The sequence below is a fragment of the Curcuma longa genome, chromosome 2, assembly GCF_044706935.1.
Source record: "Curcuma longa cultivar G26 ecotype Majalengka, Jawa Barat chromosome 2, ITB_CL_G26_1.1, whole genome shotgun sequence".
In the NCBI taxonomy this organism is placed as follows: Eukaryota; Viridiplantae; Streptophyta; class Magnoliopsida; order Zingiberales; family Zingiberaceae; genus Curcuma; species Curcuma longa.
Window position 1 is genome coordinate 8,294,782 of NC_133862.1, and position 27,847 is coordinate 8,322,628.

The 27,847-nt window shown below is 39.8% G+C and overlaps 7 protein-coding genes across 8 annotated transcripts; 5 read left to right on the forward strand and 2 right to left on the reverse strand.

The window, feature by feature from the left end:
* Nucleotides 1-360: 360 nt before the first annotated feature.
* LOC141820347 (uncharacterized) lies at nucleotides 361-3,753 on the forward strand. Its single transcript, XM_074707644.1, has 8 exons — nucleotides 361-554; nucleotides 728-872; nucleotides 963-1,131; nucleotides 1,999-2,269; nucleotides 2,367-2,632; nucleotides 2,720-2,935; nucleotides 3,091-3,199; nucleotides 3,343-3,753. The coding sequence occupies exons 1-8, from the start codon at nucleotides 404-406 to the stop codon at nucleotides 3,402-3,404; spliced, it is 1,389 nt and encodes a 462-aa protein (XP_074563745.1). The 5' UTR covers nucleotides 361-403; the 3' UTR covers nucleotides 3,405-3,753.
* Nucleotides 3,754-4,912: 1,159 nt separating this feature from the next.
* Nucleotides 4,913-8,022, forward strand: LOC141821846 (protein LEAD-SENSITIVE 1-like). Its single transcript, XM_074709218.1, has 2 exons — nucleotides 4,913-5,333; nucleotides 7,106-8,022. Exons 1-2 carry the CDS (start codon nucleotides 5,240-5,242, stop codon nucleotides 7,822-7,824), a joined length of 813 nt encoding a protein of 270 aa, XP_074565319.1. The 5' UTR covers nucleotides 4,913-5,239; the 3' UTR covers nucleotides 7,825-8,022.
* Nucleotides 8,023-8,514: 492 nt separating this feature from the next.
* On the forward strand, nucleotides 8,515-13,530 carry LOC141821893 (uncharacterized). The gene is made up of 5 exons (XM_074709271.1): nucleotides 8,515-8,830; nucleotides 9,507-9,712; nucleotides 10,779-10,877; nucleotides 12,412-12,485; nucleotides 13,064-13,530. The coding sequence occupies exons 1-5, from the start codon at nucleotides 8,524-8,526 to the stop codon at nucleotides 13,284-13,286; spliced, it is 909 nt and encodes a 302-aa protein (XP_074565372.1). The 5' UTR covers nucleotides 8,515-8,523; the 3' UTR covers nucleotides 13,287-13,530.
* LOC141821892 (cell division protein FtsY homolog, chloroplastic) lies at nucleotides 13,529-18,611 on the reverse strand. Of its 2 annotated transcripts, XM_074709269.1 has the most exons (11): nucleotides 18,259-18,611; nucleotides 18,072-18,176; nucleotides 17,910-17,983; nucleotides 17,752-17,810; nucleotides 17,151-17,188; nucleotides 16,608-16,728; nucleotides 16,414-16,482; nucleotides 16,254-16,336; nucleotides 14,537-14,605; nucleotides 13,945-14,007; nucleotides 13,529-13,845 (listed from the first exon to the last, which is right to left on the reverse strand). In XM_074709269.1, exons 1-11 carry the CDS (start codon nucleotides 18,574-18,576, stop codon nucleotides 13,732-13,734), a joined length of 1,113 nt encoding a protein of 370 aa, XP_074565370.1. In that variant the 5' UTR covers nucleotides 18,577-18,611; the 3' UTR covers nucleotides 13,529-13,731. The 2 variants fall into 2 exon arrangements, with proteins under 2 accessions (XP_074565370.1, XP_074565371.1); XM_074709270.1 differs by lacking the exons at nucleotides 13,529-13,845; nucleotides 13,945-14,007 and adding an exon at nucleotides 14,078-14,097.
* Nucleotides 18,612-18,806: 195 nt separating this feature from the next.
* LOC141821366 (uncharacterized) lies at nucleotides 18,807-20,335 on the forward strand. The gene has a single exon (XM_074708791.1). It carries the CDS (start codon nucleotides 18,807-18,809, stop codon nucleotides 20,091-20,093), a length of 1,287 nt encoding a protein of 428 aa, XP_074564892.1. The 3' UTR covers nucleotides 20,094-20,335.
* A 1,224-nt stretch (nucleotides 20,336-21,559) lies between these two features.
* LOC141821888 (heat stress transcription factor B-2b-like) lies at nucleotides 21,560-23,088 on the forward strand. Its single transcript, XM_074709264.1, has 2 exons — nucleotides 21,560-22,020; nucleotides 22,105-23,088. Exons 1-2 carry the CDS (start codon nucleotides 21,784-21,786, stop codon nucleotides 22,789-22,791), a joined length of 924 nt encoding a protein of 307 aa, XP_074565365.1. The 5' UTR covers nucleotides 21,560-21,783; the 3' UTR covers nucleotides 22,792-23,088.
* Nucleotides 23,089-25,313: 2,225 nt separating this feature from the next.
* LOC141821367 (RHOMBOID-like protein 3) lies at nucleotides 25,314-27,456 on the reverse strand. The gene is made up of 5 exons (XM_074708792.1): nucleotides 26,973-27,456; nucleotides 26,465-26,628; nucleotides 26,120-26,283; nucleotides 25,802-26,052; nucleotides 25,314-25,690 (listed from the first exon to the last, which is right to left on the reverse strand). Exons 1-5 carry the CDS (start codon nucleotides 27,242-27,244, stop codon nucleotides 25,579-25,581), a joined length of 963 nt encoding a protein of 320 aa, XP_074564893.1. The 5' UTR covers nucleotides 27,245-27,456; the 3' UTR covers nucleotides 25,314-25,578.
* Nucleotides 27,457-27,847: the final 391 nt, after the last annotated feature.

The following is a 27,847-nucleotide window of genomic DNA, read 5'->3' on the forward strand; positions in this document are numbered from 1 at the left end:
ACGTGGAGTTTTGCCTACCCACACTCTCTCCGCATTGGGATCATGGAATTGGCAGGAGGAAGGCTGCCTAACTCATTCAAAGAAAAGAAGAATCATTTTTTGAAAAACACTAATGAATAATGACGTTTAAAATATAACATATATATATATATATTTATTTAAAACGAATGTAGTCTTTGTTATTGACTCGTTGGTCTATCAGTAATAATCGTTTTATTTTATTTTATTTTATTAATTATTTATATTTTTGTTTATCTGTTTATTTATTCCCACCACCGACGCGACGCGACGCGACGCGACGCCTATTTAGGAGCCGATCTCACATCGCTTCCACTCCCACTCCGCGTCCCCTGCGCTATTTCATCTTCGTTCTCTTCTCCCGGGAGGCGTAGGGCGCTCGAGAATGGAGGCTTTCTACTGGCTGCTCTTTGGCGGGCTCGCCGCGGTGGTGGCCGCCCTCGAGCTCAGAAAGACTACCCGCGATCGGGCCGCCACCTCCTCCGCCTTCAACTCCTTCAAGAACAACTACCTCCTCGTCTACTCCTTCATGATGGGTGAGCGATCGATCCTCCGCCTTCCTGTAGATCTTTTCGCACCCACGGCAATGTGCAGATCTGATCTGTTCCCATTACCTTAGGGCCAGATCTCACTCTTCGTTCCCCGTGCTAGATTGTTCCATCACTTTTTTCATCCATAATGATTTCTGTATTTTTTTTTTTGGAGGTAGCTGGAGATTGGTTGCAGGGTCCCTACGTCTACTACCTCTACACTACGTATGGGTACGGGAAGGGAGACATCGGCCGTCTCTTCATCGCCGGATTTGGATCTTCCATGCTGTTCGGTACAATTGTGGGATCTCTGGCAGACAAACAGTGAGCGCTTCCCCAAATTGGGCCGATCTAGCGTTCCTTTCCGTTTGTGATGTGAGTTAATCTCGAAGTTTTTTGTGTTCAAAATTACAGGGGTCGAAAGAGAGCTTCAGTCACCTATTGTATCACCTACATTCTCAGCTGCATCACCAAACATTCTCCGCAATTCAAGGTCCTGATGCTAGGACGCGTATTGGGAGGGATCGCCACGTCCCTCCTGTTTTCTGCATTCGAGTCATGGCTTGTCGCAGAACACAACAAGGTTATTCTAAATCATAATTTTTTAAAGAAAATATGCTCGTCTTTTTTGTCCATTTTTTTTTACAGCAACGCCTTTGTGTAAGCTGATGCTATTTGCATTTATCGGTTGGCAATAGGTTGATCTACGACTCCTTTATGATTGTGTTTCCTTATTTTGCTTGGATCGCCTGTTGTTTTGTTTGCTCTTTAGATCTGACGTTGATACTCCCTATGACATAGAGCACATGGAAGAGAATTACGAATCGTTGTCTGGAAGAATTTGTAGTTATTACAGATTGCCAGACACTTTCTAAATTCCCAGTCCGCTCTCTGTTCATGCACCTGTTTATTTTCAGACCTTCAATTTTACTTGTCAGAGGGGTCCTGTTAGTCTACCTGTTCTCATAATAAGAGTCATCCAATCTGTACTAATGAGTCAATTTGTGGTTTGACTTTATATATCAGAGACCAACTAAAATGGCTTGAATGACTTTGACAAAAGATTATGTGAAAGCACACCCAAAAAAAAAAATGTGAGGAAAGTTTGCTGAAGGATTTCCTTTCAGAGGTTCAGACCATGTTAAAGTTTGTTGGAAACATAAATCAAATGTAAAGAATTCTAACCTTATACATGTTAAGATTTAGATATCATTTAAAATCCAGCTTTATAGCTTGACAAAAACTGTGTGATTAAGAAAAGATTGTATAAATTGTCTATGATGTTGAACGTCTTTATGAAATTTAGGACCATCTCAAGAAGGACAATAATAAATTGGTGCTAAATTAATAGGATTTAAGTAAAATTTATACATGCTAGAAGTTTTATATTTGGATAGCATGTTTCTTGATAACAAGTTTTGTTTCTCATATATTTCCTACAATGATACAGAGGGGTTTTGAACCACAATGGCTCTCCATAACTTTCTCCAAGGCCATATTTCTTGGCAATGGTCTAGTTGCCATTATATCAGGGCTCTTTGCTAATTTACTGACAGATAACTTGGGTTTTGGACCTGTTGCTCCCTTCGATGCTGCTGCTTGCTTCCTCGCAATAGGCATGGCAATTATTTTATCAACATGGACCGAGAACTATGGAGATCCTTCTGAAAACAAAGATTTGCTCACCCAGTTTAAGGTTGCTGCATCAGCTATTTCTTCTGGTTAGTATTGTACTTCTTCACTGTTTAAAGGAAATATCAATGTAAAACCTAGAAATGTATCACTTTGAGATCTTCTCTGACATCTCTGTCCTTGCAGATGAGAAAATTGCTTTGTTGGGTGCAATACAGTCATTGTTTGAAGGTTCCATGTATACTTTTGTCTTCCTTTGGACTCCCGCTTTGAGTCCAAATGATGAGGACATTCCTCATGGCTTCATTTTTGCCACTTTTATGTTGTCGTCGATGCTAGGTAGCTCCATAGCATCTCGGCTATTAGCCCGTGCAGTACCGAGGGTTGAATCTTACATGCAGCTTGTATTTGCTATAGCAGCTATCACTCTTCTCCTACCGGTTGTTACAAATGTGTGTGCTCGTTACTGCATCTTTTGCTTCGACACTCTGTTTTTACTTGCATGGAGATGTTCTCATTTGATCTTTTGCTATCTGCAGTCCTTAATAGCACCATCAACAGTCAAAGGTGGGAGCATTTCTTTTGGCGGTTGTATTCAGCTCTTTGGATTCTGTACATTTGAAGCATGCGTTGGAATATTTTGGCCATCCATTATGAAAATGAGATCCCAGTACATTCCCGAGGAGGCTAGGAGTACAATCATGAATTTTTTCCGCATTCCGCTGAACATATTTGTGTGCATTGTTCTATACAATGTAAGTTTCCAATTCCAACTTTTCCCCAATTCTAGCATATTCTCCATGCAAATTTGGTATTTGCACATCTTTTGTATTCTATTTGTTAATGTTCGTCTCGTCTGGCTCAATAACCTACTCTTCATCTGTATGATTGTCGAAATGCCATTTTGCAGGTTAGTGCATTTCCTATGACTGTCATGTTTGGCATGTGCTCTGCTTTCCTTTTCCTCGCCTCAATGCTACAGAGGAGGTTGATGAAGGTTGCTGAAGCCCACAGATCAAGTAAGATATTTGTCTTTGTATTTTGTATTCTGATCTTATGAACTTCATCCTAACAGCTTCCCCGCGTTGGAGAATAGTATGCGGCATGTTATTTTTAGCAATATGCTTTCCCTCATCCAAATCATGACTAGTATTCTTCGCAGAGTCTCCAGATTGGACTTCCATAAAGGAAAGAGACGATGAGGTAGAGCCACTAAACATTTGATGAACTAGACAAGGTGATCTTCAAAACACAAAATCGGAGCCTGTCGTTGCATTCCTGGTGAGCAATAAGTTTGCTGCAGGACGTCATGTTGAGGTTTACTTTAGATTCTTAATTACAGTCGTGAAAACACTGTAAAGTTTTTACAAGTATCTCTGTACCGCAGAAATTAGACGTTTCCAGAATTAGCCTCCTAATACATTTCCTTTGGCTGCTTCACCACTTAGGATTCTGGGCGTAGATTTCATCGTAAAATTATCAATATTGTAATTTCATAATGATATTCCTATGTTCCATTTTCTACATCAGGATACGTTAAAGATGACTGTGTGGTGTTTTCTAGGAATAACACATCTTTTAAACTATTTAAGCTTCTCTTACCTGTATCAATAAATTACGCACTAATAACGCCACATCAAGATCATATAACGTTTAGGTTATCACAATAAACTCTATATTAACTCGCTCATTCATACATTAATTTACAAGAATCGATTTCTACGTTAAAGAGAAAAAAAAACACATGGCCGCAGGACTTCTTCGTATTGCAATTTTCCTGTTCGTTTTGTGCCTATTTGTCACTTTATCAACCGCAAGAAATGTTGTCAGAATAAGACCCCAGCCAGATGAAGATGGTTATGATCTGCGGTAACTATTTCTGAATTTCCTTTTCTCCTTATTTTTATTAATTATTTTTTTATTTTTATAGTTGCTGATGATATATTTCTGAACAGGGGTTTTTGGGACTGGTTTCGTGATATAATCCGGTAAAGGTGATGAAATTATTGTATCGCTTAATTTTATTAAATCAAGAAAAGAAATAAATATTCCGCAATAAAATTATTCAAGGAATAAACATACCGGTGATTTCTTCGAACCTTCTTCTTCGCGAAGCCTCTTCTTCTTCTTCGTCGTCGTCGTCAAGGATGAAGTACTGGTTCTTCTCCGCCGGCCCATAAAAAAATACGAACGCATAGAAGGCGAGCCTTGCCGTCTCCTCGGCTGCCGCGCTGACCCAGAGATGGTTGTAAGATGCTATTGTCTTGAGCGCATAAACCATGATCTTGGTGAAGTAGAGGTACCCGATCACCACGATGTAGAACTGCCGGAAAAGAGTGAGCTTGGCAAGGTTTCTCGCGGCTTTCCCATCGGTCTTGGAAGTCTCCCGCAGAGATCTGATGGAGCAGATGATTGGGAAGAGGCGATTTAAGGAGGCCGAGGTGCTGGGAGAGATCGGCGAAGGTGAAGAGGAGGTGGGCGTAGGCGCTGTGGAGGACGCATCCGGGCTTAGGAGGCCTGGATGAGGCTATCGTCGAGCTAGCGCCGCAGGGTCGAGGGCGGCGAGGGTGGAGGAGACGGCGACATCGGAGACGACGATGACCACCTCGCCGCGGGGAGTGAAGCCGAACTTCTCGAAGAGGATGATCGGCCAGGAGTCGGAGGAGATCTTGACGTTCTTGATCTCCGCCAAGGACGAGGAGACGAGGCGGTGAGGTCGTTCGCGGGAGAGGGAAAGAAGGGTTCTTGTCTTTTCTTTGCCCAAAAAGGAAAGACAAGGTTTTCACTGAGCGGAGACCGGCGACGACCGTGACCATTGATGACGTGGAATTTAAAATATTAACATTTACATTTTAATTTTAACTTTATTTACCTGCCTCCACTATGGATGACGCACGGCTCTGCTCGAGGAATCCCGTTATATAAAAAGCCGTTACGCGCCGACACGTTATCTGACGTCGGATCGGCCTTCAACGGCTCATGATCCCGCAGTTTAGTATCCGGTATTAAAGGATGGAAGAACGGGGAAGAGCAGGGAGAGGACGACGGAGCGGAGCGAGATGGGTCTGCTGTCGAACAAGGTGGAAAGGGCGGAGATTAAAGCCGGCGATCACATCTACACCTGGAGAGCGGTCTACACTTACGCCCACCACGGTGCTCCTCCAACCTCCTTTCCATTCTTCGCATTTGTTTTGGATTGTGTTCTTCATTAATCGCCGTCGACGATTCTAGCGTTTATGTTTGGTTTCAGCTCAATTTTGGCTAGTTTTCATCTCGAAACTTTCGCGGTCGTTATATCGATCATGGCTGGTTTGAGATCTCTCAGTCCATGCTTGATATCTAGAGATCTAGCCATTGTGTTGTTGGAAGATAATTATGGGTTCACATAATTGTAGTCGTCTTTTCGACTAGTTGATTTTTCTGCATTTGCTGTAAAAACAAGGGAGTTATGGTGCCATTCTACAATTTAACCCCAATTGATTGTGCCACTAACTGTGGTCTCTTCATCGTCTTTGTTTTATTGAATTTTAACATATGGTGCCGTGCATTGCTAACGTCGACTTCAATTACGATAAAGGATTAAAATTCTCCCAGAAGAAAATATGTAGTTTTTAACTGCAAGAAAAATTCTTGTTCCAGTTTTCAATCTTTGAACTTTCTGATAATATATATGCAGTAGCTTGCCTGCTCCCAATTGTGTCTCTAATGCTTCAGATTTTTAATTGATTAGGTAATTGAGATAAGATTTTAGTTGGATTTGATGTTTCTTTATTCTTAAGTCTTCTACCTTTACGGTTTGATTGCCTACCCAGGTCAGGTGATGCATGTAAGTTTAGACTCTTCCACATTCAGTGCAGATTCTACATGCAATTCTGTGCATAGACGAAAAGGACCTGCTTGTGCCCTATGCATTATAACTTACAGTCTTGTGCAAGTCAGAATATCTATCTTTTGTTAATTGTTACTTTCTTCTGAATGCATGATTTCATATATGTTTTTTTTTACCTAGTTATTGTGGTTCTGAAATCAGCTTTTGTAGATTCTCTCTGTCATAGCATCTTCCTTTGGAAAACTAATTTTCATTGTTCCACATCCTGTCTCTTTAATTTGTATTAGCATAATCTTTTTTTGTTTTTGTATTCCTTCAGTCTTACACTTCATGCATGTGCGTGTGGATAAACTTAATAGATTATCATAGTTGTAATTTCCCCACCATTTACCTCCATTAGTGAATTTTTGTTTTCTGTTTGAGTCCTAAACAGATCCTTTTACTTGTTGGTTATCTAAATAGTCTATATCATGCAATTTGTAGAGCTGTTAATTGAAGTAGTCAAGAAGGCTAGGGTAGTCATCATCTCAGAACAATGGTTTTCTTTTGGGGCCATCTCTTGTCGGGGGAAGCATTTTTTGCTTTTGCATGTGATGTTCTTTTTTAGCTGTCTTGGTTTCTGTTTCTATGATTATTTCTTTTTACTGAGGCTTCTCTTCGTGGTAAATAGTTTCTTTGCTGCCTATGATAGTTTTGTCACTGTATGGATGGAAACAGATCTAATTGAATTACATTTTTAATTGCTGATAATTCATCTATTAGCGACAGCAACATAAATCTTTATTTGGATGTAAACACAAGTTTGTTATGACAAACATCTCATAGAACTTGCCCACCTAATTGCAAAAGTTGAAGGTTTTGTTTTGTTTTGTGCATTAATTTTAGATCATTTCCTTTTTATCAATGGGATGGATTCTAATGATCAAGCCTGAGGGTGAATTCTGTCTGATTCTTCTTCTTGACAGTTCTGAGAACTTCTTCATATTGCCAGGACAAATAAAAACTATACTTATATTTAGATTTTCATGTCCACTATTCATTAGGATACCTAGTAATTGTAAATGGGCTGATGAACTAATTGAGTACATATATGCAGGCATTTATGTAGGAGGAAACAAAGTGGTTCATTTTACCCGCAAAAAAGACACTTCGGGAGCTATTGACTCATTCGACTCCTCGTCCATTTCTTCTAGCTCAAGCTCAGGAGTTCCTGAGGCATGCCCAACTTTTCCAGATTGTGGATTCCATCAACCCAGTAGTGGGGTCGTCCTCACTTGCTTGGATTGCTTCCTTGGCAACGGCTCCCTTTATTCCTTCGAATATGGAGTTCCGACCTCGGTTTTCCTTGCAAAAGTCCGGGGTGGCACATGCACCATTGCAGAATCTGATCCCCCTGATACTGTAATCAACAGAGCAATGCACTTGCTTCAGAATGGTTTTGGCAATTATGATGTCTTTGATAACAACTGCGAAGACTTTGCTCTCTACTGCAAGACTGGCCTTCTATCCCTCGAAGAGCTTGGTATCGGGAGAAGCGGGCAAGCATCATCCTTATTCGGCGTTCCTTTGTCGGCTTTGCTTTCCATGCCATTCAAGCTGTTGGCTGCAGGGCCTGTGGGGATGGCCACTGTCACTGCGGGGATGTATTGTGCAAACAGATACATCACAGACATAGGTGTTAGAAAGGATGTCGTAAAGGTTTCGATGGAAGACTTGGCTTCAAACATCAGTGTGCAGCATTCCCGGGGGACAATCACAGAAAGGCCTTCTGATGCTACCACAAATGTAGCATCTATAGAAGAAGAAAAAAGATAGGATAGACTACAGTTAGCATCCTAGCACAGTCCAGATTCTATTGTTTGCTTATCGAAATCATTTGTAAGGAAAATTCGACGCCAAATAAATCTAAGTCGATATCTCTGTAAGTGATGTTTCTGAATTTAAACTACGAGTTTATAGATGCGTCTACTGTATGGTCTGGAAGAATTACTTGTTAGAGCAAATTGATTATTACAAAATCCCAGTGTGTGATTGTGTTGGTTTTCCTTTTCATCTTGGAATAAATCGGATAAATAAAGGTTAATAATGAGAGATGAGTTATATGATGAAAGAATTATGATGTGATATAGGAATTTGAGTTATATTTACATTCGAGTAATTCATGAGTAAATGAGTCATATCTCGGTGAAATTGAGTGGGTTACGATGGAACAGACTTTTTAAAGTGGATAAGAGTTTAATTTCGGTGAAGTTGAAATAATATCTTTTTTTATCGTAATTAATTGTAATTTTTTGATTTACTTTTTCATAAATGATCATGAAATCGATCATATGAGACCGCTAAATGTCGGATTTCACTTTTTATTGGTGAAGTGAGTAAATGAGTCGTAGATATAGATATTCTATCCATTAGAAGTGGCCGGCTCAATTAAGCGGTTCGGCTCGAGCTGGACCAGCCCGATAATATGAGACCGGAGAAGGATGCGGCGTCAGAATTGCAAACCGGAGCTCGACCATGAGTCCAACGAAGGAGCCGGAGGGCGGATCACGCCGGGAGGAGGCGGACTCGGGCTCCGCTCGTCCGCCCCTCTCGCCGGCGGCCGAGGTGGCTGTGGGGGAGCTAGTCTCCGCCTTGAACCGGCGGAGGGTGTATAGGGACGTGACGCTTGCTCTCCGCAGCGGCCTCCGCGATGCCGCGGCCGACTTCTCCTTCCTCCGGACCAGAGGCCTACGGAGCCTCCTCAAGTTCCTTGGATCCATCTCTAGCTCCGACGAGTCCATCCGCCTCTTCTGCCACTCTCAGACCATCCCCGAACTGCGAGGTGTGCCCTTTTGATGCGACTTTGTGAATCGCGCTTATCTAGGGCTTCCATTCGGATGCATTTCTGGTTCTAGATACGACTAAAGATTTAGATTCGTGCCTTCTCATTTTTTGATTCCTAAAATTGTTATGGAAACCAAAGGTTTGTTTTTGAGGATCCGAAAATGGCCTATGCTTGATGTTACATGATATATTATAGTTAATGTGTGAATCCTGCTAAGTTTTTCACCCTGCCAATCCTTACCTGGGCTGCCTGGCCAAATCAAAATTGAGCAATCTCAGAAAATCTTTTTATGGAAATATTAACTTTGTCAGTGTTGTCACCATGTGTATGTAAGATATAGCTAACTGTCATTTATTATTGATATTCAATGTTATTTCTTGTTTTATGAGAAATACTATTGATAACCAGTTTTTTTCTGGTTTAATTTTCTCAACAACAGACTTTACTCATGCAATTCTAATATAGCCACATATACTATTTAATCCATGTACTTTGCGTATCCAATTTATCCACATATGTACTAGAATTTTGTTGTAGTGATGACTGATGATCTCTATACTTGTATTTGTTTTGACTGGGAATAAATATGGGGGGAAAAGATCTTAGGATACAAAACAGTGTTTTGAATGGTATATTCTTTTATTTGTCTGACTTAAATCTTGTTTGCATGCAGTGGTTCCTGTTCTCTTTCAGAATTCGTTGCAGCAATCGAAGGACAATCCCGTGGTGATTTTGGACCATATATTTGGTGTGGAACCTATGAAGATTGTTAGTCCTGCAACGGATTCTGAAATTGCTATTGCACTCAGAGTTCTGGAAGGTTGTTGTTTACTCCATAGTAGCAGTGCAGCTTTAGCCCACAAACACAAGGCAATTGAGGTACATGACTGCACGTGTGTTTATGTTAAAAGAAAGTGTTGTTCTTTGATGAAATCAAGAATATTTTTACATTGTAATTTCACAATTATAGTGGAATATATGTTAGACAGGCTATAATTTCTACATTGTCTTACATACAAGCTAGGTGTACTGCAGAAATATTTTGGATTGAGCCGTATCTGTTACTTGTATGAACTATAAAGTCCTTTTTTATTTCTTCTAACAATTTTTTTGGTTCCTACTTGCCTAGTTGTGGAACAGTTAGTACCTCAACATATTGCTGTTTTATAGTTCCGGTAATCATGAATTTAAATCATTGTGTTTTTACCTATGCAGTGCTCTATTGACTCATTTTCTATTGGCTAAGTGAATATGTAATTTAACATTTAACATATCACGCTGTTTGTATAAGTAAATACTTAATGGAGTATGCCTGTTCAACTGACATTAGGAACCATGCTGGCACAACTTATCCTAGCTTGTCATCTGTACAGTATCCTGCATGATAGTTTGACAAATTTATTGAGGATCTCATTGTATGAGCTGCAGTTTCTTCATGCCTGCTCAGGTTCCATTTTTTTGCTTGCTTCTTTTTCTTTTAGATATGACGTGCTTTGTATATGTTATGTTATGTGTCTTTCTGAATTTGTGGTAACTAAACATGTTCTAAAATCTTTGTCCAAGATGCGAAGCCTTTGCATTTTGACATAGTTCTTTTGCCTTTTAAGGATAAAATTGGTTTTTATACTCTAGAATTTGCATATCTGTTTTCTGCACAATCATTATTTTTCATGCTTGAGCATTGTCAGGATTACATCCTCTATGACGCAGATTTAATGTATTTTGATGACTATTTCAATAGAATCATACTATTGTTGTTGGTTGAACTTAGGGGAACTTACCATATTTTCTACTAATTCCGTCTCACTGAACATATAAAATTCTACCTTTTAACAAGAATTCGAACTTTTCTGCTTGTTGGAATATCTTATTTTCATTGTGGAAAATATTATAGAACTTGGCTAATCTTTTTTGCTGTCAAAGACTAAAAACAATGTGACTGCAGGTGTTAATTAACATACTTTCCACTAGAGGAACCATTGAGCAAGGAGCATGCTTGGATGCTTTGATAGCAGTACTGTTGGAATCTTCATCCAATCAGATGGTATGCTTTTTCAAAATGTCATATTTGCTTGCTCTCTCTGTGGACAATATCGATTGCAGATTGTCTTTTGACAATGGATAACGGAGATGGAAAATTTAGTTGTTGTACTCTACCAAGTGTTGCATATCTGTTATTTCAGTATATGTACACCACAACCAATTTTGTGCACTAAAAACTAGTACTGTCAATGGAAGTTACCATTATTCTGTGTCCATATTCACTTTGTTAGATACATTGTTGTGAAGTTTATGCTAGAAGTTGTTGGCCAACCCACATACATCTAGACTGTGGTGTTTCATGTCCTTGGTTTCTCTGGTTTTATTATTTCTTTTATTCTGTAGCTGGAATTGTTGTCGCAATGATTTCCTTAATGCTGCTTCATTACAAACTAAATCAGTTCTTAATCTGTGTTAATTTCCTTTGCACAATGTGAATCTGGGCAGTCAGAATTATTATGCGTGCTTAAAATTTCCTACAGGATAATCTAGAAAGCAAATCAGCTGTTCTAGATGTCAACACAGTCCTACTGAGCTAAATTATTAAATAACCAGTAACTAGTCCTCTAATTCAGAAGAACCATTAGTTCCTTTGATTAAATATACAGAGAGAAGGAACTATCATTACCAACAGAATGCCCATTTAAACTCTCATGGTGCGTTTTGGTTCACAGAACGGAATAACAATTCCTAAGGAATTGAATAAACAAGGAATAGAACAGGTATCATTATTTCTTAGTTTGGTTTATGCAATGGCATAGATGTTTTACTTGAATTTCTATTTTTGATTTGTAGGAATGATATAAGTAGTAGGCAAAGAAATTTTTCCACAATGACAAAAGCAATCTCTACATGAAATATTTTATCCCCCGTCCCACATGCACTACCCATTCACCCAACGGATCTACCTGGCTTGACCAGTTGGACCCCTGATTTGCTATGTTTGTTCATAACACATGCTTTAGTGAATATAGTAAGAATAAGCATTCTTTGAAGAACGGAATAGAGAAGGAATAGTTATTCTTTCTTTTCGATCAGAGAATCATCATTCTATAGAATAGGAATAACTTTTCTCTAAGCTGATAAATATTTGAGTCTACATCTCTTTGAAGGTCTCAATAGACATGCAGCAACATGTGGTCCAATCATTACACTGTGTTATGCAGGTAGATACATGTATGTATATATAATGATTGTTAAAAATAATTTTCTAAGAATTTTATCAATAAATATCTTGTCACATACAAGCAAAAATAGTCTCCATGCAAAAAATATTTAACAACCTTTAGCTCATCCTGTGCTTGTTTCTCGTGGCAATCATAAGTTTCAAGCATTATTCGTTCATCAGTTTATCATGGTATCATGTTCCAAAAGAAAACTGTGGTATAGTACTATGTAGTGATGAATTTTTTTTGGTAATTACAGAAAAAGATGGCCACATATAGTATGTTCATTGTGTCTTATAATTTCTCTTTTGTCTAGCAATCTGCCAATTGATAAATAAACATCTCAGTATGCTGATGAATTTTTTGGCTCAGGATTTTCGAGAATGTCATGGCATTGAGAAAGTCATGGATCTTATTAAAGATGAGCAAGTTGATGAAAGCATTAGGTCAGTTTGTTTGCAGCTTTTTCATGCTTATTGTGCATTCGCATTGAACTCTTGATATTTATTGCAGTCGCTCAGTTTCTGTGATTTTGTCTTGTTAGAATGCCTTTTAATTGCCTGAAAGAAGTACAATAGCAGTTGAGAAGTTCATGCCTGTTGCCAGTTATTTCAGAGCAAAGCAAATAAAATCTCTTCCTAAAATTTCTCAAAGTCACTTGATTTCAGCTTGTTATTCTGTTCCTAAGCCACTCTCCTTTTCCTCGTAGTTATGTTTCAGATTTCTTGTGGTGTTTTGACATAACTGAGACAACAAAGGTTCAAGTTATTAAAAACTAAAAGATTTTCTAATGTAGTACTGATTAATTGGTTACTGATTATGATGCTCAACAATTATTGAAAAATTGGAAGTAGAATAGAATTCAGAGGGAGAAAAAAAAATAGATATGTGATGGATACTCTTCATCTACTCAAGAGCCATTCGCACTTGAATATTACGGCCGATATCATGAATTCTGATTTCTCTATAACTTAATGTGGCTTTGCCTTAGGTGAATGACTCATTCTGTCATCTCTTTGGGCAGGTTGAAATGTGGAGAGTTTATGCTGCTATTGGTTGGCTATGTGAATCGGAATGAAAACTCTCCATTGGCGCACATACACGAGGATATGCAGCGAAACTTAGGCGCGAAGTGTGCATCGCTAGTGTGGGCGGCCAGCCAGTTTGGATCAACCCTAGAACCTGAGCAAAGACAAACGGCTCTGCATATTCAAGCGCGGAGGGTGGTAGAGTCCTTGGAGCTATAAATAGTCTCATTTAGAGCAAAATGTGATCATTCTCATTCATAGTGAAGCCTACTACTTTATTATTTCAAGAAATATAACGTAAGAAAGAAGAAGAAAAAACATTTTCCTTGTAGCTTTGTTGTATCTCATTAGTTTAATTTGTGTGTTGTTTTGGTTTTCCGAGTTGTTTTGTTTGCAACTGATGCCACCAACAAGATGGTTATATGGCCATGTTTACTTGCAGAAAGGAAGACTGCTGCAGATCATTTTCCATCAAATTCATGTACAGACTTTCTATACACGCATTACAGTTTTTAATGAATGAACAATGTTTCAAATATCTAGGTTTAAAGTTGCTAGAACAGGGAGTCAAAACTGTACAAGTCTGATCACATCAAGGAAGCTCCGTGCCATCTTCAGAAAACAAAAACTGCACAAGATGTTTCCAGGAGTAATGCCTCCAAAGTCAGGAGAAAATGGCACTAACGAAGGCCTCAGCATCAAATGGTTGGAGGTCATCAACTCCTTCGCCAACACCGACAAACTTGACAGGGATACCGAGTTCATCGACCACACTGACCTGCAGTCGAAACAGTATCAAGCGGCTACGACACCAAATTTGACTGCCAATGGAGTAGAAGAAGGTTACAAAAGGATGATCATGGATGAGTAATCATACCACGCATCCGCCTCGAGCGGAACCATCCAGCTTAGTTAGTACTAATCCAGTGATGCCAACAACCTGCATTCAGTTATAACTATGGAGATTCTATTCGCTTATGGAGCATGGATATTTGGTGAGGCAAGAAGCATAATATCTTTCTCATGTTCACTGTGAGAAATAGAGTTATAACTATGATCTTCCCAAAATTAAACAACTACAGACGTGTTTAACTACAACAGATTTCTTCCAAAACACATAAGAATGCTTAAGCTGTTTGTTATGGTCGTCAATTACATCGGTTTCTCTCAGTTTATCTATCTTCCTTTTCTCTCTTCTATTCTCCTTTATTACATTCTGAGATAATGTTACAGTCTGTCACTGATAACAATAGATTGACCTCTAAGCCATATTCTAGCTAAAAAGAATGGGAACCATATGAACAAAAACCCAAATGTGCCATTATGCTATGTTATAATACTAACGCAATTCAGCAAATTTTTGGTAGCTTAAATACATTAAATGACTTAAAATCAATTGAGAAATTTCACTAAAACAAACAAATCACATGTGAACTTGAAAAATAGCATAGCTTCAAAGAGAGAGTTACTTCATTAAATTCTCTCGCCTGCGGCAGCATGTTCAAACCAGTGGTTCCATCAAGAACAAGCAGTATCTCCTGATAAAGTAGCAGAATAAAAAATATCAAACGAGGAAAAAGAATAACCTGAGAGACATCCTACATCCGATGCTCATTTATTTAGAATGTTTTTTCAAGATTAAATATAGAATGAAGATAAGACAAACTGAGTTGTTTGCCAGAAACCAAACTAGAAAGAAGATTGTTTACTCTAAAACCCAAATTTTCTAACAGGAGGGGGTTCAGGACAGTCGTGTTCTGTCAAACGTTAATTACGAGAAATTTGTTGAGTTGTCAAAGTAATATGACATTCCTTGGCTTACAAATGGACTCCTGAGAGGGGTTGAGTAATGGAAATGGATGCTTTCACCCAATATTATCTAAATGAGTTATTCTGCAGAGTTTGTCTATGCTAGATTACTATTGAACTGTAGATACCTAGACTTTACTGCTTTAGTGATAGTTGCAGTAGAGCATTTACTCAATATAGTTGTATATTTTATAGCAGAACATTTTTAATGCCCCAATAGTTGTTTCTACATGTATATCAATGCTACAATTTCTGTATAGCTAGACGTTAGCATTTACTATGTCTCTTCAGTGGTTGTTAGCATTTACTGTCTCTTCAGTGGTTCATCATGAAACACCAACCAACACTATACATATTATTAATTTAGAGTTGGTGCATAGTTGAGTAGAGGGATGAAAGGATAATGTTTCAAGATTCTTCAGTCTGTCTAGGTTTTACCGGGAATTCTCCATGGTTAGTTTTGCCAAATAGGAAAATGATTGTTCATTACTCAGGAAATCAATTAAATGATTGTTTGCTATGGTTGGACTTTGCATATATAATTAACTTAAATGTTTCAAAGTAGTATCTCTTTGGATAAGGTTCTTAATTTACTCAGATGAAGGAAAACAATGAACTTTCAGGTGCTAAATGATGTCTACGATGAAGTCTTTCGGGAGGCATAAAGTTCAAACAATTTCTAGTGTGATAGTGTTAGGAATCCAAGACCAGAGATATAAATGACTTGAATTTAGACATCAATATGGAGTGTGCAACATTAAAAGTTGGCTTCATTTACCAACGGATACGACTAACATTTTAGTAAGGTTTATAACATGCTGACTTGTTCATCTGCAGTATGGTTTATGAGAAATCAAAATCCAATCTGTGTTCAGATGTCTGCATGTCTCAGGTTAGCCTAGTTCATTATATTGCTTGATATGTCAGGACATGACAAAATGGAACAAAAACTGATTTTTGGCTGTCGCAAATGTAGTGAACTAATCCATCAACCTCTGAAGTTTTGTGTAGTGTCATCATACCCCACCCACAAGCTATACCAAGCATTATTTTTCATGTATGAAGCAGAATAATTCTTTATACTAATCCATCATGCTAAGATGATGCTTTATGCATTGTCATTTTGATGAGGCTCTTGCTAAGATGGAAGCATATCAGGACACTGATATATATCACAAAAGTGGGCTCAAACAGATGAAAAGAATAAGATATGCTCTTTTTTTCTCTCTCAAAAGCACATCTCATATCATACCAATAGACCAATTATGAAAAAAATGTAGAAAGACATCATGCATTGTGAAAAAAATAGCCTGTCTAACCAACATTGAAAATAGGTTATTGAGTTATCAAAAGGTCAGTAGTGAAGTTTGGTCATACATTTGGAGCACCTGGAATGACTTTGGCAACAGCTTTCTTGCATGCCACCAACTCTTCCATCAGACTGTAGTTTGTATGAAGACCTGAAAGACTTGAGTCGAGTTAGCAAGTAAAAATTGCTAGAGTATATAAATTTAAAGGGTAGATAAATGTAACATACGTCCGGATGTATCACACAAGATCACATCATAGCCTTGCTCTTTGCCCTTTTTCACAGCCTTTGAAAGGACTACGTAGGAAATACGATTAGAGGACAAACATGTAAGCATTACCAGGATAATATAGAAGGAATATACCCAAACATTTAGGTGAACTTGAAATCTGATGGATGGAAAAGATACAACGCAAATAAACCTGATGGGGCCTTCACTTTATCATCATCAGCCACAACTATTTCTGATTGTGTTCTCTCAGCCCATACTTCCAGTTGTTCACTAGCTGCTGCTCTATATGTATCACCTGCTGCCAATAAAACCTGAAATAAATGGATCTCTTGAATCATTTAACAAATTAGTTATTATTTCTAATGTAACAATCACAAGGTAATTTTCCAGTTTTCTAATGAAAATCCTGTAGGAAGTGGCAACAATAGGCAATCTTCTCCTCAAAGGAGTTGCCAATTAATAGAATAGCTCACATAAAGCAAGCTGGAATGTGAGTGCCTGAGGACCATGTTACTGTTCCTACTGCCTTTGGTGATGCTTCAAAGATGAAAATAATATACAGCAAAACCACAGATTTCATTGTGCAATTATCAGAAAGTGGTTTGAGAATGTAGTCGAGTTGGTAGTCATTGTAGCTATACCAATGAGAGTGTTGACACGAAGAACAGTAACAATGTAAAGTACCTCACTTTAAATTAATAAGCACCAAGGATACATGCGAAAAGTGCTATACCTTTACCCCTTCATTTTTCAATCTATGAGCAAGTTTTCCTGAAAAAATTTAAAACAAAATAACTCAGAATGTAACACAAGTCCAAGGGTTTGCATGCTCAAACCAAAAGGGAAAAATAAAAAATTTAGCATATTATTCAGATTGATTCCAAAGAAAATCCAACTAATTTCTCATTGAATACTGATTATGAGTATCTGGCGGAAATTTTTTTTTAACAAAGTGAACACACAATGATATGGAAGAGGAAGCATTGCAAAATCCTTTTTATCTAGATTTTGATTAGCTATTAATTTACAACTATCTCAACACAATAGGAACAACTCTTCCCTTATCAATCAGCAACCAATTCATCCCAATACATGAATTACTTGTCTAGTTGCAATCAATACAGGAGCATAATGAGAGGTAAAATTAACTCCAAAATTCAAATTACAATCACTGTTACATCTTACAACAAGTAAATCCTACACAACAAAATAAACCTGAGTGATTTGGGTAAAGTACCTAGCCTATGATGAAAAGAATCCTCTCCACTACTATCTTTAAGGTGAAAGCATAAACGGAAAATGTGCAAGTGAACATACAAGATCAAAATGATTACCAAGAGACGTTGTCTTTCCACCTCCATTAACACCGACAATCATAATCACTGCAGGTTTTCTGGTTGCACACGGAAATCAAAGGCTTTGCAATTGAATCCAGCATGGAAGAAAGACCAATTGGATAAAAATACATGAAGAATAATTCAAAGTCTAGAACCTGAATCCCAGCTGAAGCTCTGTCTTACTGCCCTTGCTTGTCAACAATTCGAGCACGCTCTTCTTCAAAGCCTCCTAGGTATTTGTCAATGAGCATTAATTTAGGCAGTTACTGAATGGGGCAAAACCTACAAGGAAGACGCTGCAGCAAGAAAAAGTTCACCTTTATCTCACTTCCAGACTTCAGCTTCCCCGCTAGTATATCTTCCCGAAGGCTGTCCACGATCTTGAACGAAATTTTCGGCCCGAAATCGGACACTAAAAGTGCCTACAAGAAAATTCCATGAAAAATCAAATTCAACCCCCCAACTTTAACTCTTCCCGCAGCATGGTCACCCTTTTTTAGCCACCTCTTCGAGCTCATCCAGAACTCGGTCGGTGTCGGCGAGGTTCCAGTAGAGGAGGAGCTCATCCACGACGGAGAGGCTCTCACGAGTCTTGGAGAATCCGGAGAAGAGCTTATCAACATCGCTCTTGGCCTTCTCCTTGATGAGGCGACCCAGCCGGGTGAAGAACCCGGTTTGCCCGGCGGCGCACCGAAACCGAGCCGCCGAAGAGACTCCTCCGGAAACGAAGACAGACAAGGACGCCGCCGAAGCAGGAGAGCAGAGACGCGGCGAATGCGAGAGGAAGGAGATGGCAAGCCGCGACGACGCGACGACGGCCATCGTTCTCTTCCGCAGTTGTCGCTGCTCTTCTTATCCCCTCGTCTCTTTTTTTTTTAATATATATTAAAAATGCATTTATAAATTCTTCAAAATCTTTTTAATAATTAAAAATTTTCTCAAAATGTCAGACCGGTCCAGCGCATTGACTCGTGACGGTTTGAGCACGGCGAACCGGATCGGCTATTTCATTAGGATCCCTCCTCTCGACTCGGATCTCACTCCCGGTCGCCATGCTTTCCTTCCCCTCCCACCACTTGCTCCTCCTCGCCGTCGCCTCCGCCGCCGTCTCCTTCCTCTGCGCCTTCCTCCGCCTCCCCTCCCTCGTCCTCTACGGAATCCACACCTACATCCACCCCGACAGCACCGGCGCTGATGGCCCTCGTGCCGTCCTCCGCCGCCCCTCCGCCGCCGACGTCGCTCCCGAGCCCAAGCGTCGCTCCCGTTCCTCTTCCGCGCAGAGTCGTCTTCCTGGATTCGACGACGCCAATGCCCAGTTGCTTCGTCTTCGCCTCTCCGACTCCCAGCTCCGATCTCGTCTCCTCTTCCCCTCTTTCCATACCGCTTTTCTTTCGTCCGCTGTTTCTCTAACCAACCTTACCCTCCTTAGGGTTCTCTGCCCCAGTGATCCCTCCTATGCTGTCTCGATCGCTGCCTCCGCCGCGGCTCTCACCGCTGCTCATCTCTTCCTCCTCCTTTCCAGGATCTTCCTTGAGAGATCCGCCTCAAAGCGGTCCGAGAAGGAACTGAGCTTCATCTCTGGATTCTTAGGTTTTGTTTCCGCCCTAGTCATTGTCTTTGTCCTCTCTCCCTCCCTCTTTGACATCGATCTGGGCGGGGATGACGCTGGAGCCGCAAAGGCGGTCACTTCGGTCTTCGCCGGTGCCCTCGCTTGGCTTCTCTTTCTCCCGTCGACTCGAGCGGCGCGAGCGTTCTGGCTTGCCACAGATCAGCTCCGGTGGAATCTCGCTGTCGTATCGTGCGGCGCCATCAACAAGTCTCTCCTTTACTTCTCCCTTCTTGCTGGCTTCGCTGCGCCGCTTCTCTGGGTGTCCCCGATGGCGATTGTGCTGGCTGGCGGCGAGATCAGATCTGTGGGATTTAGGAAGTTTAGAGTTTGGGCTCTCCTTGCTTCTGCTGTGTTGCAGCTTATGGTCCTCCGCCCCAATATTCAAATGTACGTTAACGAGGCTGTTATCTGCTGGTACCAGCGGTTGCATGCAAGCCGTGTACCGGACACGGATTATGGGAGGGCGAAGGTGTTCCTTCAAAATCACTACCTCTGCCTGGTAGTCCTCCAGTTCTTAGCACCACCGATTATAGTTCTTCTGCTGCTTGGATTGTCCCAGGTAAAAGGCGACTTGTTCAGTGGTCTACTTTTGGTGGGTAATCTTCTACATTGCTCCGATCTAGTAAAAGACGTAGCTTTATTCTTAGCATGGTGGACTATGTTTGTTTGGTCACTACTGACGATGTCTAACCTTGCTCTATACCGTTGTGGTTTCTTGTTTGTATCCTAATGTACCATTTTTATTTTTTTTAGCATTTCTTTCACAGGCATCTGAATACATTAATTATTGTTTTTACCAATGCAAAAGGGATTGGCTATGTTGTTTTGATTCAAGAACTTTGCTGCCATTCCTTCTAAAGTTAGCTTGCTCTGCCTTCATCACCTTTCACCTCAATGAATTTTCTTCTGTTACATGCGATACTCAAACTTTGATGATTCCAACATAGTGTTCTTCAACATGTTCAGAATTATAAATGCATGATATTTTGATAACTACACCTGGAAATCTAGTATTCTTTCTGCTGGGCCTTAGAACTTTTGAACTCTTGGGACATGAATTTAATAGCACATACTACTTCATACCCATTAAAAAAGTTAAAAGCTCCATTATTTGTGTTTTTGAGCTATAAAAGCAAGAATCCAATGCTTACATACACGTATAGCTGTTGATATGTCATTAGTATTTGCTCTGAAAGAAATAAGACAGAGAATGAAGATGTTTTAGTTTGATTTATTGGTCTCATGTGAATCACACATGAGAGAATTGATGATTGTTGTCCATGCATAGATTATCCTCTTTGCCCTTAACCTTCTCAAGGTCATACCCAAACACACACATGTAAATGATGTTTGATCTGATTGTAGCAGGTGTGGCTCCTTCAATTAATTGTTAATTTTGTTGTGCCATGATTTTGTTGGTTTTATACTGGCTAGTAAGTGGGATCTTGAACTAAGAAATAGACCTAGAAGCTAACGAGAGTATCTTTCATTCATCATTTATTATGTTTAACAACATGATGTTGAGATTTTGTTAGTTTAACTTGTTCAGTTTGACTCATTGGTAATCTTATTATTGACTATGACTTGATGAGCATCTTGATTGGCTACAATAGTCTGTCCAGGTTCGACCAAGTTGAATCCTACTTTGGTCAAGCATAGACTTGCTTCAACTCTACTCTTTTTAAGAGGAATGTGAGCTTGTTTCACCATGATTATCATTATTTCCACTATTTTCTTTTCTGTTCTTCTATTCTCTTGCTACTCTAGAATTTTTAAGAATTGATACATGCTTAATCTTTGTTGCAATTGTTAGCATTGAGATCGACTTGGGTTACATGATGGGGTGTAGAGTTGGATTATAATCGAACGATCGCCATTCTCTCACTTTAGAATGGATGGAAGTGTAACCCATACCTGAAGTTGTTTAAACCATTATTTAAAAAAAATTATAATAAAAAATAATAATATTGATCAATTGGTTTGTTTAATTTGAATTTGTTAAAATAATATTGTAAATTAAAATTATCGATTATTTTTATAGGCGATTAATTTTTGCTTGAATTTGGACCGGGTCATCAGACAGGCCGGCCCAGGCCCAACAGACTGCAGGGGACAACGATACGAGAAGATCTACCGAACGCCACGCTAACTAACCACGACCAGCCACGTATACTTATGGGCCCGGTCCAACCCCGCCGAACCTTCTGGACAACTTAAGATCCTTTCGAAGCTTCTCGCCCTAATTCGCCTTTTTCAATTCATCCAGCGCCGTCGGATCGCACTGGAATCCTTCTTCCTCGCGCCGCTCCTATTTCTTCCTCGCCTTCCTTCCCCTTCCATGTTGTCACAGTCGTTGTGATCGCTCGCCGTTCGAATCTTCTAGAAGCTTTCCCCCCCTTTCCTTTCCTTCCCTCCTTCGCATGCATTGGGTGGCGTCGGAGATGGTCCCTGATGGGCAACAACGGTCGCTGCCGACGCCCTTCCTGACGAAGACGTACCAGTTGGTCGACGATCCGACGGTGGACGACGTGATATCGTGGAGCAACGACGGCACGACGTTCATCGTCTGGCGCCCGGCGGACTTCTCCCGAGACCTCCTCCCCAAATACTTCAAGCACAATAACTTCTCCAGCTTCGTCCGCCAACTCAACACCTATGTGCGCCCGCGCCCTATTCCTCTTGATTTGTTTGCGGGGATTTGTAATTCGGAAGTTTTGATGCGATTTCTGAAATTTTCGCAGGGATTCCGCAAGGTCGTTCCCGAACGATGGGAGTTCGCGAACGATTACTTCCGGAGGGGCGAAAAGAGCCTCCTTTGTGACATCCAGCGGAGGAAGAGCGCGATGCCGGTGACTTCGTCGTCTCCCGCCGCCGTCGCGGCCATCTCGGCGACGAGTCGGGCCTTGTCGCCGATGAATTCGGGGGAGGAACAGGTTCTGTCGTCGAACTCCTCCGGGCCGGCCCCTCCAGCGGCGGACTTGACGGAGGAGAACAAACGGTTGCGGAAGGAGAATGAGCGGCTCTCCCGCGAGTTGGCCCAGATGCGGAAAACATGTAGCGAGATCGCGGGGCTGGTATCGAGTTACGCGTGGAAGGGACAGAACAGCGCCAGAGAAACGGCGGAGTTTGAGGAGCTCGCCGCGGCGACATTGCTGGAGTTGATGCCGATGGCGGCGGCGGCGTGCGACAAAGAAAGAGTAGATGAGCAGTCCATGAAGCCGGAGGAAGAGGCGGAGTCCGCGAGCGCCGAGGCGGTTTCATCGTCTCCGAGGACCAGCCTGAAGTTATTCGGGGTATCGATAGGGATGAAGCGGTCTTCGGAGGACGATGACGACAGCGCGCCACCGAAGGATGAGCCGACGGAGGAGTTTCCGGAGTCGGTCGTCCACCGCCCTCGTCCGAAGCGGAGGGGATGCAGCGGGGCGTAAGGTTCGGCCAGGTCGGCGACGGCAGCGACGAGGATGGTTGCACGTGACTTTGGGAAGCCGTCAGTCACGTGCTTCGGACGTCACATATGAAATTAGGTGACGATTTATATCATATTACTATATTACTATTTTTATTTTTATTTTTATTTTTATTTTTATTTTTCATGTTTTGGGGCATGGAAAAATTAGACCTTCTCTTGTGTATAGTAAGTGAAATGGTTTAGGCAACAATTGCTACAATTTGACCTCTATTTTTGTCTGCCTTATAACATAAATATGAGATTATTTTATATTTTATTATGAGAAGTCAGATGAGGAATGAATCTTTTAGTCTTTTCCATTTATTCTTTTATATTTAATTTTTTATTTAAATTATTAAAAATATAGTAAGTTTTGTAATCTTAAATTATTTATAATATGTTATAAATAAGAAAGTAATATAAGTTTTATGTATTAAATAAATATTTAATTTACTTTGTACTAGCTTGATAACATTTGTAATATACATTATTTGAACAAGTTGGATGGCTAAATTTGGTTCGATTTATTAATTTTTAGGGTTGTAATTAAATTAATTATTTGTGAGTAAGTTTGATATTTGATTTGATAAAATTTTATTAGAGATCGTTGTGAAATTAAATAAATAAATTTAAATAATTGATTAAATTAAATGAATTATTTTGAATGTATATTTATAAATAAAAATTATGAATGGTTTATGTCACATAATATTCATATATAAAATTTATATGAAATTTAAATAATATTTAAACGAATTAAATTTAAAAAATAAATTTAATTTAAATATTTATTTTAATGATTTAATTTATTTTTAGACTCAATTATTTTATCAAATAAATTTGAAAAACATCAAATTGACTATTTTACTGTCTTAACTATATCCGTGGATAGTCTCTAACACAAAAAGCATCTAAATTAGGGATGACAAAATGGGCTTGGAACCTGGAATGAACAATCATGGGTTATATGGCTTCATATGAATTGTCACAGGCCTGTGGATCATGTTAGATTTAGCTCCCTTCTCGCGTCGTATTAAATCATATATTTCAGTAAAAAATAAAATTTATCATCTAGTGGTTCCATATGATTGATTTTATGATTATCTATAAGAAAGAAATTAAAAAGTTACAGTTGATCATTATGAGGAGAAGGCATTATCTCGACTTCGTCGAGATTCGTCCTTTGCCAATTTCAACAAGATTGTTCCACAGTAATCAACTCAATCATACCTCGAGGACATATACTTAATTCATACTTATTTGACTTGTACTTGCTACTAAATTGGACAATTTGATGAATTTATCAACTTCATCACTTCATACTAAGAAGTATGAAACATGGTAAGAAGTAAAAGTTTCTTAGACCATGAGAATTCAAATCTCATCCAGGATATATTATATAGTTTAAAAAACTTATGACGTTGGATTATCTATGATAGATTCATCTATGCTTCTTGATATATCTTAATAAGAAATTTTTATGGAGCTGAACCGATCACTTTTAAAATGAGTTAAATCATAAGAATTGAATAGTATAATATTAAAATTTTAAATTATTTTTAAGATTTTTTGTTCATAATCAAAGTTTAAAATTTAAGATATAATATTTAAATTAAAATAAACGGAAATTGGATTGAGATTTTTTAATAATATTTTATTTTAATTCAATCCAAACCATATAGATCCTATTGTACATTCAACTGGTCTAGTATTAATTTTTTTAAAAAATTAAGATTTAAAATGGATTTGTTAAATACTAGTATTTGACGAACATTAATTGTCATGGAGGCCTGGATATTATTAGTCAAAAAGCGTGCAATCGAACAAGCACATCAAAAATCTACACTTCGAGTCCCACACATCACTATTTAAGGAAACAAATAATTTAATCGTGATCAAAAGCTTCTTTTCCCACCGACCACCAGGAACGAACATGCGGAAGTGCATGTTATACGCGGTTCAGAGTTAGAGTTGCTCAATATCCTTTGATTGCGATCCATTTAGAATTAAAAATTTTTAATAATATTTTATTTTAATCGAACCGAATGACCCCTGGGTAACAATAAGGCATGCCTAGGAAGCATCACAAAAGTCCAGGGACTGGCCTAGATATTATTAGAGCTATCATGAGAGGATGGTCATTAATGGAAATCGACAATCCTTGCAAGAGATCAAGATCATAAAGAAAGTTATTACTCAGCAAAATATACAAAAGGAGATTGAGTATTCTTTTTGCCTCACTAATCATCTTCTTGATTCCACAGCAATGCTATTTTTCTCTTTGGAAGTCTCATTTAAGCACGTGTTGACTCCGGACAGGAACCGTTCATCAGATCCGGAGATAGCGAGGAGCACTCGGTAAGAAGCATCCAAATTTCACCATCACACTTAAATTCTTGAATTGGAATCGACATGCTGTTCATATTCTAAATCATCGGTCCATGGAAGAGGAGAATAAAGTGCAGAAAAGCAACTCCAGCAAGAAAGGTACAGAGCACCAAATACAGTGGCCACTAGCTTCTTCTACAATCTCATTGATTTAACAGAACCACTTTAATCCAATTCTGACGTTCGTGCCAAAGAATGACAGAATAATTCAGATGAAAAAAATTGTGCCTAATTAACACAAGGATCAAGATCAAATCATTGCAATAACAGCCGAGTTCTCAACTGTACAAGCTGAATCTGAGACACAATAAAGCAAGAAAAAGAAAAAGGGAAACAAAAACTGAATTGGCTGTCTTACTGCAACTTGTTTTTCTGTTCTTCAGTTCTCACAGCTCCAACTGGATGTTGGCACACAATTCAGGTAGTGGCACCAGTGGCAGTGGTCGTTCCCGTTCACTCCCCTGAAGAGCATGATCAAGCCAACTGCAAATCTGAAACGAGACCAAAGAATCAACAATGTTTTGTTCTGGTGTTGCTAGTTACCAGATCAAACCTGTACTAAAGAATGAAACTTTGTCGATAGTGAGTGATCGCTTGCTTACCCAGCTATCAGTAAAATGAGTCCCAACACCCACAAGACGCATTGGTATGCTTTGTACTTGGATGTAACCTGAGCAGAAGGGGGAAGATCATGGCGCTCCATCCATCCGAACTGAGGCCGGATTAGCAAAACAAAACCCAGAAGGAAGCCGGATAAGAACCCGCCGATATGGGCAAAGTTATCCACACTAGGAAATAAGCCAATGACCAAGTTGATTACGATGATCACCATGAGAGTTAATAGAGCTGCAATCTGCAACAAAGGTGATAGCTTAAAGATTTTCTGAACTAGAGGTTTCAAAGAAAAGCAATGTGCTCACTCGATTGGAGTAGATAGCCCAATTTATGATGAGTTCTGAAAGCATTGATCCAAGGAGTCCGAATAGAGCTCCAGAAGCACCAACAGAAATGTTATTCCTTAGGAGAAGAGCCGAGAGAACAGCACCACCAAAGCCTGACAGAATGTATACTGTTCCAATGCGAACTGGAAGGTAAAAGAATTAAAAAAAAGCATTTACAGTTTGGTCGAATTGAACTAAAATGCATTTGAAGTGCAAGACGAGGACATACAAGAAATCAGATATCGAGAAGAAAGAATGCCAATTGTAAATGCATAAATATAACATTGTCTTAGTCTGATGAATAAAGATGGGAAGAAATCTAACCGAATCCAAATTGCTGTTCGAGACGAATCCCAACAAATATCAAACTCAGCATGTTCACGATCAAATGGATGAGCCCTGCGTGCAGCCAGACGCAAGAGAGCAGCCTCCAACCTTGGTTGTGGTGGACTACTCTGTTCCATTCAAGAGCCCCCATTTTCTCCAAGCTGATGAAGATGAGGCGAGTCAGTGAGCGAGAAACAAAGTTTGATCTTCCACGCGAATAAAAAACTTTTGAAGGAAGAACTCGAAGACTAAAAAAAAGGTAGTACAAAAGGTAGAAAAGCCTAAAATTCAACTTTGCATTATCTTTAATTATACAAATTTTATAACAATGAATTAAATGATAAATTGAAGCTTCTGAAACAGTGAGGAATCCGAGGAACAACATCAAAATTTCAAGAGAGATTGAGGGTGTTGGCCTTTTCCCCAAACAATCGAGCAAGCAAGTTGGATCTCTACTCTTTAGATTAAGATGGACAAAGACTCCAAGAACAGGGAAAGAAATTACGTGGAGGAGGAGGGCCCGAGGAGGGGATTCTGCCGGGTGGGCTGGAAGGAGAAGCGATGGAGGAAGCCGGCGACGCAGGAGCCGAGGGGGTGGGGATGCGCGGGGCAGTTGTTGACGTACATCTCCGCCACAAACACGCCCACGCACGCCAGCACGAATCCCGGGACCAGCCACGCCACCCACGCCCGCTCCTCCGCCTCCGCCGTCTCGTAGTAATACGCTCCGCCGGAGGCCTGCCTCTTCGCGGCGGTGCCCGGCTCGACGTACGCCATCTCGATCGCTTCTGCTACGTCCCCTCAAGGAGCCAGCTTTATCGAGGAGCGGGGCGTTTGCTTGGCTTGGAAGAGACGGCGAGCCGAAAAGGGGATCGATCGAATGATGGATGGGTAGATGGAAGGAGGGTTAGGTGGAGGTGATAACGGAGTGGGAGTGAGACAAGCGAGGATGATGGCGGCGGTTAGGGCGGGCCGCGAGGTGGTGGAGAAGGTGGTGAGGATTGGGGGAGAAAATGGTTAACTGCTCCTCGCCATCGTCACTCTCCAGCAACCACTGCTGCTCTCCACTTTCTTACAGTTTAGCCCTCCAAAGTTTTAAACCGACCAAAATAACTCATTTTAGCCCTCAGATTAACATTTCCAAGAGTATTTTTGTGATTTTAAAAAATCTAAAAGGTATTTTTGAAAAGAAACTGAATAGATATATCTAATGACTGATAGCACACTTGTTCTAAAGTGCAATGTGGTTGTTATCTGTTTGAAGGCACTCTAATGGCTAATATTTTTCTCATAATTACTTTCTTATCTTAAGATTTTGTAGGTTATCATTACAAAATCTAGACAAAAATATTCAAAATCTAATCGCTTTCAAAATAAATC

Excerpts from the sequence above, each read along its gene's own strand:
- LOC141821888 (XM_074709264.1), top strand. The coding sequence starts at position 21,784 with ATGCATTGGGTGGCGTCGGAGATGGTCCCTGATGGGCAACAACGGTCG. Across the intron at positions 22,021-22,104 it reads TCCGCCAACTCAACACCTAT|GGATTCCGCAAGGTCGTTCC; the intron begins GTGCGCCCGCGC and ends AAATTTTCGCAG.
- LOC141821846 (XM_074709218.1), top strand. The coding sequence starts at position 5,240 with ATGGGTCTGCTGTCGAACAAGGTGGAAAGGGCGGAGATTAAAGCCGGC. Across the intron at positions 5,334-7,105 it reads CTACACTTACGCCCACCACG|GCATTTATGTAGGAGGAAAC; the intron begins GTGCTCCTCCAA and ends ACATATATGCAG.
- LOC141821366 (XM_074708791.1), top strand. The coding sequence starts at position 18,807 with ATGCTTTCCTTCCCCTCCCACCACTTGCTCCTCCTCGCCGTCGCCTCC.
- LOC141821893 (XM_074709271.1), top strand. The coding sequence starts at position 8,524 with ATGAGTCCAACGAAGGAGCCGGAGGGCGGATCACGCCGGGAGGAGGCG. Across the intron at positions 8,831-9,506 it reads GACCATCCCCGAACTGCGAG|TGGTTCCTGTTCTCTTTCAG; the intron begins GTGTGCCCTTTT and ends GTTTGCATGCAG. Across the intron at positions 10,878-12,411 it reads AATCTTCATCCAATCAGATG|GATTTTCGAGAATGTCATGG; the intron begins GTATGCTTTTTC and ends TTTTTGGCTCAG.
- LOC141821367 (XM_074708792.1), bottom strand. The coding sequence starts at position 27,244 with ATGGCGTACGTCGAGCCGGGCACCGCCGCGAAGAGGCAGGCCTCCGGC. Across the intron at positions 26,629-26,972 it reads CTCGGGCCCTCCTCCTCCAC|CTTGGAGAAAATGGGGGCTC; the intron begins GTAATTTCTTTC and ends CATCTTCATCAG. Across the intron at positions 26,053-26,119 it reads GGGCTATCTACTCCAATCGA|ATTGCAGCTCTATTAACTCT; the intron begins GTGAGCACATTG and ends CCTTTGTTGCAG.
- LOC141821892 (XM_074709269.1), bottom strand. The coding sequence starts at position 18,576 with ATGGCCGTCGTCGCGTCGTCGCGGCTTGCCATCTCCTTCCTCTCGCAT. Across the intron at positions 17,811-17,909 it reads GAGCTTCAGCTGGGATTCAG|AAAACCTGCAGTGATTATGA; the intron begins GTTCTAGACTTT and ends GTGTGCAACCAG. Across the intron at positions 16,729-17,150 it reads TGAAAAATGAAGGGGTAAAG|GTTTTATTGGCAGCAGGTGA; the intron begins GTATAGCACTTT and ends CATTTATTTCAG.
- LOC141820347 (XM_074707644.1), top strand. The coding sequence starts at position 404 with ATGGAGGCTTTCTACTGGCTGCTCTTTGGCGGGCTCGCCGCGGTGGTG. Across the intron at positions 2,270-2,366 it reads TGCATCAGCTATTTCTTCTG|ATGAGAAAATTGCTTTGTTG; the intron begins GTTAGTATTGTA and ends CTGTCCTTGCAG. Across the intron at positions 2,936-3,090 it reads TGTGCATTGTTCTATACAAT|GTTAGTGCATTTCCTATGAC; the intron begins GTAAGTTTCCAA and ends GCCATTTTGCAG.